This window comes from Odocoileus virginianus, chromosome 14 (assembly GCF_023699985.2).
Source record: "Odocoileus virginianus isolate 20LAN1187 ecotype Illinois chromosome 14, Ovbor_1.2, whole genome shotgun sequence".
NCBI lineage: Eukaryota > Metazoa > Chordata > Mammalia > Artiodactyla > Cervidae > Odocoileus > Odocoileus virginianus.
In genome coordinates, this window is record NC_069687.1 from 8,579,148 (window position 1) to 8,592,394 (window position 13,247).

The 13,247-nt window shown below is 42.0% G+C and overlaps 1 protein-coding gene across 1 annotated transcript in view; it reads left to right on the forward strand.

Annotated features, from left to right (window-relative positions):
- Positions 1 to 223: 223 nt before the first annotated feature.
- The window catches only part of MARCHF6 (membrane associated ring-CH-type finger 6), a 72,045-nt gene continuing 59,021 nt past the window's right edge, over positions 224 to 13,247 (forward strand). Inside the window, exon 1 of the mRNA XM_070476485.1 lies at positions 224 to 473. Coding sequence (XP_070332586.1) covers positions 455 to 473 — 19 coding nt within the window. The 5' untranslated portion in view covers positions 224 to 454. The remainder of the gene's footprint in view (positions 474 to 13,247) is intronic.

Genomic DNA, 13,247 nt, shown 5'->3' on the forward strand with positions numbered 1-13,247 from the left:
CCCTCTGGACAAAGCCCAGGTGGCCCGCGGCCCACGACGGTGGCCACCCCGCGGCCTGCGGAGGCAGTCGGGGGCGTTGGGGGGGAATGTCGCGCAACGCCCCCCGCGGCCGCCGCCCACTGAGCATGCGCACCGCGGAGCTGCCGGAAGTGACGCCACACGTCGCGGAGGCGCTCCGCCCCTTCCGCCTTCACACCCCGCCCAGGCCTCGCCCCTCCGCTCTCCCCGCCCCTCCCCCTCCCCTCTCTCGCCTGCTTTCTGTCAGCCTCTCTCCCTCTCCCTCTCCCCCCTCTCTCTCTTCCACTCTCGCACCTGAGCACACGCACCTGCCCGGGCCCGGCTCCGCTCCCTCCTCCTTCCTCCCCGTCCCTTCCCCTTCCCCGCCCCGGCCGGAAGGCTCCGGCCTCGGCCGCTAGAGCCTCGCGGCTGCGTCACCGCCGCCCCCCCAGACAAGATGGACACCGCAGAGGAAGGTAAGTCGGCGGCGCCCGCGCCCTGTGCTTGCGGCGCCCGCGTTCGGGTCGGGCCCGTGCCGGTTCCGTGCGGCGCTCGAGGAGGGCGGCGGGGCCCGTGCGGCGCGTGAGGTGGCGGGGTAGGCGGGGGGCGCCTCCGCTCGGGGCAGGGGCTCGCGGTGACAGCGTTGCGAGCGGGCGGGACCACGGCCCGTTTGCCCCACTGAGTAGCAGGGCGCGAGGGGCGGCGGGGAGCATGAGGGGGACCCGTCGGCGCCTCCAGCCGTTCCCCGCCCGCCTGCGCCGGTCGAGGGCCGGGGGCGTCGGGCTTGGGTGGGCGGCGTGGCTCCCCGACCCCCGCCCCTCCACTCCGTCCCGCCAGTCCCGGGGGGCGACGGCGCGGTCGTCGCTGCTCTAAGTCTGAGGGGTCGTTTTGTACGCCCTTCTCCCCCCCCCCCCCCAACACACACACTCGGTTTTGTCCGTCTTTTAACGTCGCTTCGCCCAGCCGACTCGAGCGGCCCGATCCCTTCGCGACGAAACTTCTTTGTTGACTCTGAAACTTCGCGAAAAACACCTCGCCAGGTGACGGCCGAGTGACCCTTGTTTGAAGCCCTCCCTCTTGCTTGCGTGCCCCCCACCGATAATTTGTTTACAGACGAGGAAGGAGCAGGCCCAGCGAGGTTATTCGAAGCTGGAAGGCTCTGAAGAGACTCCTTTTGTTTGGGTGCAGTTTATTTTGTGCTCAGCCCCTGACACCGATAAGCAGAGTTTGTGTGTGTGTTTTGCCTGGTGAGTGCGTGTGCTCTGACACCAGCTGACTCGTAAGCAGAATACAGAAGTGAAGACACAACTGAACATCTGTGGCTATTGACATGCATTTGCTTTATTCAGTGAAGGTAGTTAGGTTGTTTTTAAGCAATTTTATCTTCCTAGAGTCTATCGAATAATGAGTGAGTGTATAGATGAACTTATTAACTTGTTTCTTGTTTCGATTATCAGTGAAGATACATTTATGCTTGAGATATCTTACGTGGGGATGTGATAAGCATCTTTCAGCCTTTCAGATTGTGACTGTTGGTGATTTTAGGTGAAGATCGTTGAGGACTGTCGTGGTATGCAATAATGAGTGGTGGAAAATATGATATTGTCCATATATGTAATGAGTGGAGGGGATCAGTGTATCATTTTTAAAAGAAGTCTTTCCTTGGATAATAAAAGAACTTCAGCTGTAGTGATATTTGCATGTTATACTTGACAGTTTACAAAGCATAGTTACACGCCTTCACATTTGATCTTACTAAGAGCCCTGTGGAGTAGGTAGGTATTATTATCTTTTACAGATGTGTAAGTTATTGGTAGTTATTTTAGTTATCTTAATAGTTTGTCCAGGTTTCACACCCGAATGAGAGAAAGATTTAAACCTAGGTATCCTAATTACAAATAGTTTTCCTTTCACTGTGTTTCGGCTGTTTCTACTAGGTACTATGAGTGAAAGGTAATTGCCACAGTAGACTCCTTTGGAAACAGTCAAGTGAAACTGCTGAGGAGATTAAGAATGACTTTTTTTTGGACAAGTGGTCCTAGTGTGTAAATTTCTATCTACCTCTGTACATCCTTTTGGGTTCAAATTTTAATGACTCAACCTAGTAATAACGTGTGTTTATTGATTTATCACTTGATCTATACCGGCATGTTTTATTAAGTTCTCATTCTTTGAGCTTATGTACTAAGTACCTGCATACACTTACGGTACGATAGTGGTGATTCAGGAATTGCAGAATCTCAGTCTATGTGGAATGGTGGAGGACATATTTTCAGTGTGCTTCTTAGTGCACTGTTTGTTTTTTTTTTCCTTTCTATGTAAAATTATAATCAGGATGAGGTATAAATGATGTTTATGTACTAACTCGAACATTGTTCTCTGTTGAAGTATCTAACATTTACTGAGGGCTTGATGTATGGCATGTCCTTCACTAAACATTTTACACACAACTCACATTTTACACACAAACACTTATCAGTAGGTAACATTCTCTTTTTACAGGTGAGGAAACTGAGGGTTAGTATGATTAAGTAACTTCGCCAGGGTCATAACATGTGACTGACATCAGAGGCAAGATTCAAACTCAGGCTTGTCGGACTTTGTGGTTACGTTAGATATTTCAGACTTCATGTTTAAATTAGATATTTATAAGTGGATACCCTGTGTCTTCCCTGGTAGCTCAGATGGTAAAAAAATTGCCTGCAGTGCAGGAGACCTGTGTTTGGTCCCTGGGTGGGCAAGAGCCCATGGAGGAGGAAATCGTTAACCACTCCAGTATTCTTACCTGGAGAATTCCATGGACAGAGGAGCCTGGCAGACTGTAGTCCATGGAGTCACAAAGAGTTGGACACAACTGAGCAACTTTCACTTTCACCTTGTATCCAATGTTGAGATAACTGAATTTTTGTCACTCCATTTATAAGATGAATCATTTACATAATTGGCAAAGTTTCACTTTGCATTTGTTTTATGATACTGTTAGCCATGAAATGAAAGTGACTTTTAATACGTCTCATGCCTAATTTTGAAAAATTCCAAATTAGAAGTCTGAAAATTTCAAATTAATGTAAACTTAACTTGAAACAAGGCTGGAAAAAGCGGCGGATTACAGAAGATTTCATGATAAAATGATAAAGCGAAGATAGGAAAAAGCTTGGAAGCAACTTCTGTTTGCTAAATGAGTTATTACAGGTTATTTCTTCAATTAAAAAAAATGTGGTTGGGTTTTTATCTGATTACAAAAGAAATTTTCTTTTTGTAGGAGACTTGGAAAATATGGCTAAGCATAAAGAACATAAAAATTTTAAAAATCTTTAAATTTTATCACTCATTGTTAATAACACTGAAGACATTGTGTACTTGTTTTTTTATCATGTTAATATGAACAGATTTGTTACTGAAATACCAGCCAGCAAATAGTGTTAACTCTTACATCTCTTTTAAAAATGCTTGTTGCTTTCCCCTAATGGTATCATATATGATGTTATATGCTCAGAATGTTTCATACTTGTAGTAAAAACCCTGAATTGTTAAAAAATTGATTATTTGCCAGATTTTGACCCTTCGTATTGTTTGTTGTGTATTAAAGTGTTCAGTATATTAAATCTTATTTTTGCAAAACCAACAGGTTTATTATCATTCTCATAATACAGGCATGCCTTGATTTTATTGTGTTTCACTTTATTGAGCTCTGTAGATAATGATTTTTTTTTAAAACAAATTGAGGGTTTGTGGCAACCCCGCACTAAGTCTGTAGGTGCTGTTTTTCCAAAAACATTTGCTCACTTGCATGTCTTTCTGTCACATCTTAGCAATTCTTTCCATATTTCAAACTTTCTCATTATTACTGTATTTGTTATAGTGATCTGTGATTTACTACTGTTACAGTTGTTTTGGGGCACCATGAACTGTGCCCACAAAGAGAGCAAACTTAACTGATCAATGTGTGTTTTCTGACTGCCCCACTCCCTGCTGTTGCCATTTCTTTTTTTTCTCCTCAGGGCCTCGCTATTCCCTAAGACACTATAATATTGAAATTAGGCTGTTTAATAACCCTCTAATGATCTCTTTTAAGTGTTCAAGTGAAAGAATAGTTGCCTGTCTCTCACTTTAAATCACAAGTTAGAAATGATTCAGCTTAGTGAGCAAAGTATGTTGAAATCCAAGATAGGCTGAAAACTAGGCCTTTTGCTCCAGTATAGCCAAGGTGTGAATGCACAGATAAAGTTCTTGAAGAAAAAAGTGCTGCTGCAGTGAACATACAGATGATAAGAAAGAGAAGCAGCTGTATTGCTAATAGAGTCTTAGTGGTCTGGAGAGATCAGACCAGGCCCACACTCCCTGAAGCCAAAGCCTACCCAGAGCATGGCTCTCACTCTTTTCACTTCTGTGAAGGCTGAGAGAATGGAGGAAGCTGTAGAGGAAACGTTTAAAGCTAGCAGAGCTTGGTTCATGATTTATAAGGAAAGAAGTTGTCTCTTTAACGGCGAAGAGCAAAGTGAAATAGCCAGATATCCAGAAAATCCAGCTGAGATAATTTTTGAAGGTGGTCACACTGAAGAGCAGATTTTCAGTATCCACGAAACAGCCTTATATTGGCAGAAAATGCCAACTAGGATTTTAATAGCTAGAGAGGAGAAGTCAGTGCTTGACTTCAAAGCTTCAAAGGACAGGCTGACTTGTGTTAGGGGCTAATGTAGCTGGTCATTTTAAGTTGAAGCTGTTGCTCATTTGCCATTCTGAAAATCCTAGGGCTCTTAAGAATTATGCTAATTCTACTCTGTCTGTGCTCTGTAAATGGAACAAGGCCTAGATGACAGCTCATCTGTTTACAACATGATTTATTGAATATTTTAAACCCACTGCTGAGGCCTACTGCTCAGGAAAAAGAAGATTCCTTTCAAAATACTACTGCTCATTGACAATGTACCTGATAACCGAAGAGTTCTGATGGAGATATGCAATGAGATGAATGTTTTCATACCTGCTGACAAACAAAATCCATTCTGTAGCCAGTGGATCAAAAAGTACCAATAATTTTGACTTGGAAAGTCAAAGTCTTATTATTTAAGAAGAAATTTCTTAAGCCTATAGCTGCCACTTGTTGTTGTTGTTGTTCAGTTGTAAAGGCATGTCTTACTCTTTGCAACCCCATGGACAGCAGCATGTCAGACTCCCCTGTCCTTCACTGTCTCCTGGAGTTTGCCCTCATTCATGTCCATTGAGTTGGTGATGCTATCTAATCATCTCATTCTCTGTCACTTCAGCAAGCTGCCATGGAGATAATTATTCCTTTGATGGATCTGGACAAAGTAATTTGAAGACATTATGGAAAGGGTTCACCATTGTAGATGCCATTAAGAATATTTGTGATACTAGAACAGCATTGTAAATCAACCATCATTCAGTTAAATAAAAATTTTAAAAGGGAACATTTATGATTCACAGGAAGAGGTAAAAACATCAACGTCAACAGGAATTTAGAAAAAAGAGTTTGATTCCAACCCTTGTTGATTTTGAGGGCTTTAAGACTTCAGTGGAGGAAGTAATTGCAGATGTGGTATAAACAGCAAAAAGCCTCGATTTAGAAGTGGAGCCTGAAGATATGACTGAATTTTGTAATTTCATGGTAAAATATTAACAAATGAGTTGCTTTTTAGGGGTGAGCAAAGAAAGTTTCTTGAGACAAGATATACTCCTAGTGAAGATGTTATGAAAGTTGTTGAAATGACAACATAGCATTTAGAATATCATGTAAACCTAGTTGGTAAAGTAGGGGCAGGGTTTAAGAGAATTGATTTCACTTTTGAAAGATGTTCTGTTAGGTAGGTAAACTGGTCTGTCATTAAATCTTTAAATGTCAGAGCTTGAGAAGATCTTACATCTTTCTCATTTTGTCAGTTAGGAGTCTGATTCTGCAATGCATTGAGGTTTTTCAGTTTCAAAGAAAAAATGTTGTCCTTTGCCAAAAGGTATGCATTTTTAAAAAGCACTGCAATATTGGAATGGATGCTGCAAGCAAGTATTGATGTATGAAACTCTGATTAAGATATTAAACATTCTGCCATAGTAGAGTGGTCTTACTTCAGCTCAGTGATACATAGAGCTGACATTTTTCTTTTTCATTTTTCTAAATTACTGCTCAAACTAACAAAACATAATATAAAATCTTATCAGCAGTTTTTTATGGACTGCCAAAGCAATTGTTCTTAATGCTTTGTGAATTGTATTCATTGGGAAGGGATGACGCTCAAGTGTATCATATTGATCATGTTCTGTAGTATGGCAAAACCTTGAGATGACTTAGATTTGGAAGCGATGAGTTAAAGGATAGGAAGTTGTCAGAAGCAGACAGCTAGTTACTGTCTTTTTAGAACCACATGGTCTCTCCTCTGCTTCCAGTAGTGTCTGCTTCATTGTTTTTGCCATAGATCAGCTGTCACTGCTTTGCATGCCTACGGCCAGGCATACATGCACTTATTTGACAAGTGCTTACTGAGCAGTTGTTACAAGCCAGACACTATTTTATGCACCTGGGGTAGGCGGGTAACAAAATAGACAAAGTCCCTTTTTTCATAGAGCCTGTGATCTTGTCTTTGGCTTGGTAAAGGAGGAAGGGAGAACAGAAAATAAACATGTAGTAAATTATATGGCAAGACAAGACGATTACACGTGCTGTGGAGAACAGTCAGTTCAGAGGGAATGAGATAGGTGAGAGAAGGATGAGAGATGGAGGAGGATTACGAAGGGGCCTGAGTTAATTCTGGTGGTGACGGATCTGTCATTATCTCGAATGTGGTGACAGTTTTACCAGTGTCAAGCGTATCAAGTGGTATCCTCTGAGTGCATTTGATTGTTTTCAGTTATTCCTCAGTAAAGCTGTTTAAAAATCCATTGTCTTTTACTTATGCGTGGCTTTGTATCAGCATGTATTGATTTGGTAGCTGTTGGATCAAGGTATACAAATCTTCCAACTGTTGACATGTTTTCCTGTATAATATAAAAGTCACATTGATTAAGGTCACCACTTATCTCAGGAGGGCTTTAGATATTAGGGACACTGTCATGTTTATTGTGGTGGAAATAGGTTTTCTAAAATCCTAATTTTTGTTTGAAAGTTTTGTCATTGGCAGCAAATATTGTATTGGTTTCTTTGGTTCTTAGACTCACTTCATTCTTTTGTGACAGTGCCTGCCACATACCTGCCTGAGTAACTGTTGTCTGTCAGACTTTTTTTTTCTTCCATAGTAAAAATGGTGTTTCAGTGGGGTAAAAGCAGTTCCAACTGGTCACACCTAAGAATAATCCAAGTGCTTTTTCTTGAGACAGTCATTGCTGTTGAGCCTGAGCCGAAGAATGAGCCCAGACTCCCTGTATTTTTCAGTTCTTAAAATTTTCACTTCGTTCTTTAAATCTTCTTTTTTCTTTATATTTTGGATCCAGTGAGGAGACTGAAAACACAGTAACTTAGAGGAAGTTGAAAGAATTATTAAGCTGTGGTAAGAGAATAATTATAAAGATGCCAGAACTGCTGTAAAGGATACACTGGGCCTGAGGGAAAGTGCAGATAGGAAGACTTGGGAGGGGTGGGACTCTTCCTCACAGCTGTGGTTCAGACTGCATTGGAGAAGTATGGAGTTGTCCAAGCCAGAGCTAGCCCACAGTTCCTGGGTGAGCAGGAAACACCCCCCCTCCCCCTACCCCCGCCCCCGGGCGCATGCAGGAAACCCAAGGTTGGTGGGTGGGTAGACATGCACAGAGAGTTAGGGTGCCGCTGTGGGTGCAAGGCCTGCAGTGTGTTGAGGTCTTACCAGTGGGGCTGTGAGAAGCTGGCAAGCCCACTGAGAGTGCAGCAGGAGCAGGCTTGCCCCAGGCACCTCCAGCACCCTCTACTGACAAATCCTTTCTGAGAACTGTTTAAAAGAGTCAGTCTCTTATTACTGAACAGGTAGTACTGAAGGGTAAGTTTGGAGCTGAGAGGGATCAGACTGATACTCGGCACACTCCTGCTGACCCTTGGGAGTTACTGCCTCTGCTGCTGAACTTGTATTTGCCCACAGCTGGGCAAAGCCAGAAGTAGAAAACGGCGGTACCCCTTCCCTCCGTCTTCTGATCCCACAGAAGAGCGTCTCACTGACAGAACGTAACTCAAGCCTAGTAGTAATTTTCAGGCTGGAAACTAGTTTTTGGGCTTCCAGGAACAGTAGTGCAGGTGAATGTTAGTTTTGTAATGACATGTAATCTGAAGGGATCAGAAATAACTAAGCTTTGGGATATATGGATTGGAATTTTAAATTCCAGTTTAAATTGGAATTTAAAATTTTCAAGGCCTAATTACCAAATCCACATTTTAAAAGTATGTATATGTATATATACTTCCACGGTCAAAAAGGAAGTGTTTTCCACAAAATTTTAGTTCAGTTTTTTTTTTCTTATAGTCGTAAAAGCAGCAATGAAACAATAGAAACTTGGGAAAGAGGAGAAGAAAATCACCCATATTCTCATCTAACCAATTATAGTGGCTGTCATTTTTTTGTGTGTGTGTTTTCTCTTTTAGGCTGTTTTAGGTTTCTTACCTTGTTGGAAGAACAGTGTGTATTCATTTTTTAAATTTGTGCTTTGCTTATTTAACATTATACATTTTTCTATATTGTCATAAGAGTTGTTAAATTTGCTGTTTTTAAGGGACTATAGACATTCCGCAAAGAGTCGGACATGACTGAGTGACTGAACAGCAACAAATAGACATTCCAAGTACTGAATGTACCACAGTTTTTGTAGCCACACTCCTGATCTTGGCTGTAATATTTTGAGTAATACTTGTGGCCCTGCTGAGAGACATGTGTAATTTCCCCAACCAGGGATCGAACCCACACCCCCTGCATTGGAAGCATGAAATCTTAATCACTTGACTGCCAGGGAAGTCCTGAGTAATACTTTTTAATAATTGTTCACTGTACTAATAGCTTCTAATTAAAAGATTTTCGTCGATAATCAGATATTGGAAATCCCTTGTTACTGCAACCAAGTGAATCAGCGTCAACTTTAGTAGTCATAAAAATCATGTTGATAATATGTACCCTTGATATTATGTGCTGAAATGGCACTCTGCCTGTGAGATTTTCCTTCCCAAAATACATAGCTCCACTCTAATCATGAGCAAAAACCGTAAACAAATTCTGATAGAAGGGCATCTTGCAGTACTCCTTGAAATGATAAAAATTGTCAAAGACGAGCAAAGTCTGAGAAACTGCCAGAGCTAAGAGGAGCCTAAGGAGACATGACAACTGAACGTAATGTGGACTCTGGAACAGAAAAATCACTTTAGGTAAAGATCAAGGAGACCTGAATAGACTCTTAACTGTGGTTGATGATAGTGTGTCAGTATGGGTTCATTAAGTGTCATAAAAACCCTAATGTATTAGAAGTGTAACATCCTCATGTAGGATGTCAGTAATGGGGGTACTGGGTATGTGGAAACACTGTACTGTCTTCCCACATTTTCTGTAAATGTAATCTGTTCTAAAAAATAAAGTATATTAAACCATTGTTTATTAAAATTATCACTAGTTTATCACCAGAAGGAAAGTGGACACTTTTTGAAGTCTTAAAGAGCTTTCAGGGTAGACAGTGGTTTAAGAATTAGAATGTACCCAAAGCCAAGAGTTGGTCTGTATTTTTCCTTAGGGTAGATGCTTAGAATGTATGTGATTTCTGGGCATACACACCGAGGAAACCAGACCTGAAAGAGACACGTACACCTCAATGTTCATCGCAGCATCGTTTATAATAGCCAGGATGTGGAAGCAACCTAGATGCCCATCAGCAGACGAATGGATAAGGAAGCTGTGGTACATATACACCATGGAATATTACTCAGCCATTAAAAAGAATTCATTTGAATCAGTTCTAATGAGATGGATGAAACTGGGGCCCATTATACAGAGTGAAGTAAGCCAGAAAGATAAAGACCAATACAGTATACTAACGCATATATATGGAATTTAGAAAGATGGTAACGATAACCCTATATGCAAAACAGAAAAAGAGACACAGATGTACAGACAGAATTTTGGACTCTGTGGGAGAAGGCGAGGGTGGGATGTTTCAAGAGAACAGCATCAAAACATGTACATTATCTAGGGTGAAACAGATCACCAGCCCAGGTTGGATGCATGAGACAAGTGCTCGGGCCTGGTGCACTGGGAAGATCCAGAGGAATCAGGTGGAGAGGGAGGTGGGAGGGGGGATCGGGATGGGGAGTACATGTAAATCTATGGCTGATTATTCATGTCAATGTATGACAAAAACCACTACAATATTGTAAAGTAATTAGCCTCCAGCTAATAAAAATAAATGAAAAAAAAAAAAAAAAAAAAAGAATGTATGTGGTGAACTGGATTGTTGGCTAAAAGAACTAAAGGGATGGGCTAGTCCTAAATGGGTGCTGACTTGGTAACCTCTCACACTATTGGGCTTTCCCTCTCCCTTTCACCTCCTAGGTTGTCTCCTTGCTCAGTCACTCAGGATTTGAAGGTTTCATCCAAAGCACCTTAATTGAGCTAGGTAATGGGCTAGAAACTTTCAAAAGGTATGCTTTGTGAAGATACTTCTTGTTCCGTCACTCAGTTGTGTCTGACTCTTTGCGACCTCATGGACTTAAGCACACCATTCTTCCCTGTCCTTCACCATCTCCCAGAGTTTGCTCAAACCCATGTCCATTGAGTCAACGATGCCATCCAACCATCTTGTCCTCTGTTGTCCCCTTCTCCTCCTGCCATAAATCTTTGCTAGCATTAGGGTCTTTTCCAATGAGTCGACTCGTTGCATCAGGTGGGCAAGGTATTGGAGCTTCACTTCAGCATCAGTCCTCCGGATGAATATTCAGGGTTGATTTCCTTTTGTGAAGATACTAAGTATTCAAATAAACAAACTAAGCAACAAAAGTTGCTACAGGTTATAACAGAAGTTTGCCCTTGAAAACCACTAAGAGCTTTTTTTTTCCTAGGTAGGTTTGCAGAGCTTTGATTTTTAGGTAGGTTTGTGTTCATAACCAGTAAAGTGCATTGATTTTACTTTGGCCTGAACAAGATTTGTAATTTTACTGCATGTAAATTTGAAGGAGCCTTACTCCACCACATTTCATTTTTAGTGAAGGGCCTCAGGCTGCATCTTTTGTACACTTAGCTCTCCTTTTGTACTGTTGGCCTTGTTATTCTGTTGAAGTTTCAGGTGGTGGGATTGATCCTACTAAACAAAATAGATTATTCTTTGACTCCCTTACCGCCCCCCCCCCCCCCCACTTTCCCCCTTGAGGCATTTTATGTGCATGTGTTTCTCTCCTGTGTGTTTTTGTCTTGTTTCTTCATGGTCCTTATGCCAGCTGAGGTGGTCAGGACAATGAAACCAAGCTAACAGAATGGAAGTAGGTTATTTTGCCATTTTTCTAGGTTTTCAAGTTGCACTTCCAGATCTAGGGCTGGTCACTCCATGCTTGATAACTTGCTTGTGAGGGTCACTGTAATTTTTCCAGCCCTGTGATCATCAGTGATTGCAAATTCACCAGTGTAAGCATGCTTCATCATCACAGTCAGAAACCAGATGATGACTTGGGAGCATGGCCTGATAAGGACCTAGTATTGGTCTTTCTTTTCAGCATTGTTAATGCTCTTGAGAACATGGAAAGATGGTGGAAAGAGTTTTCTTTGAATTTCTCTGTTGGTGGTAGTTGTGCTTGTTCTAGTTTTGTGAATCTGCTAAGATCCTTTATAAAACAGGAAAGGGTAATTTATGTCTTAGTCATACTACTACTGTTGCCAAGTCACTTCAGTCGTGTCCGACTCTGTGCGACCCCATCCCTGGGATTCTCCAGGCAAGAACACTGGAGTGGGTTGCCAGTTTCCTTTTCCAATGCATAAAAGTGAAAATGAAGTCGCTCTGTCATGTCCGATTGTTCGTGACCCTATGGAATGCAGCCTACCAGGCTCCTCCGTCCGTGGGATTTTCCAGGCAAGAGTACTGGAGTGGGGTGCCATTGCCTTCTCCGGTCTTAGTCATAAACTACCCCCAAACCTGAGCAGCTTAACCAACAAAAGGTTGAAGTTTCTCACTGATGTCACATCTCAAAATGCTCCTAAGTTGGATCACCTGGAGATCTAGATGGGATACCGTGTTTTTGATTCTACAGTCATTGAGGCAGGAGCATGCAGTGTGATGGAGAGTGTTCATCAGTGCCCAAAGCCTTCTATCCAGAAGTGATGCCCATCGCTAGACCTCATATTGCACTGACCATAGCAGGTCACATGTCCATGTACGATTTCAGAGGTAACAGGAAAGTGCAGTCCTGCCACATGCCTAGGACATAGAATGCTGGAAACATTTGATGACTAGCACTGATGATTCCCAGTCCCTTGCAACGTGGTTGGATGGAATAAATGTGCTCACTGCCATACATTGCAGTCTACAACTTCATTAGACCACATTTTAGAGGGAGAACCAATTTTTTTCCATGTCATTACCTTTTCTCATTTCCTGTTTCTTGTTTCTCATTACCTGCTCTTGTCTCCTACATCTAGTCACTACTGTAGAAAATCTTTTGATCTCCTCCCCCCCAAGTATAATTAAAGTAAAATTTACCTTATTTAATGTCTGTGAGTTTTTGACAAATGGATGCAGTCATGTAGCCACCACAATCAAGAAGATATAGAATACTTCTTTCACTACTCAAAATATTTCAATGCCTTTTTATGGTTAGTTCTACCTCCAGACTCTGGAACCACTCATCTGTTTCTGCCTATATATTAGGTTGGTACAAATGTAATTGTTGTTTCAGACCTTGAATTTCAAATCATCATAATTTGGCTCAAATATCTTTATTAATCAAAATAGGAGCCGTTACAGTCAACATGTTTTTTGCCAACAGGAGGTGCTTGTTTATTCCTGTAGCATAAAAATCCATGCTTCGTGAGTCAACAAACTCTTGGAAAGCATTTTCTTTCTCCTACTAGTTATGGAAGCATTTTTCCTACAAAAAGTTGTTGAGGTGTTTGAAGAAGTGGTAGTCGGTTGGCCAGAGGTCGGGTAAACGTGGTGGATGAGGCAAAATTTTATAGCTCAATTCCTTCAACTTTTGAAGTGTTGACTGTGCAACATGTAGTTGGGCGTTGTCATGGAAAAGAATTGGCCCTTTCTGTTGACTAATATACTGGTTTGACTAATACTGGTTTCAGGCCTTGCAGTTTTTGGGGCTT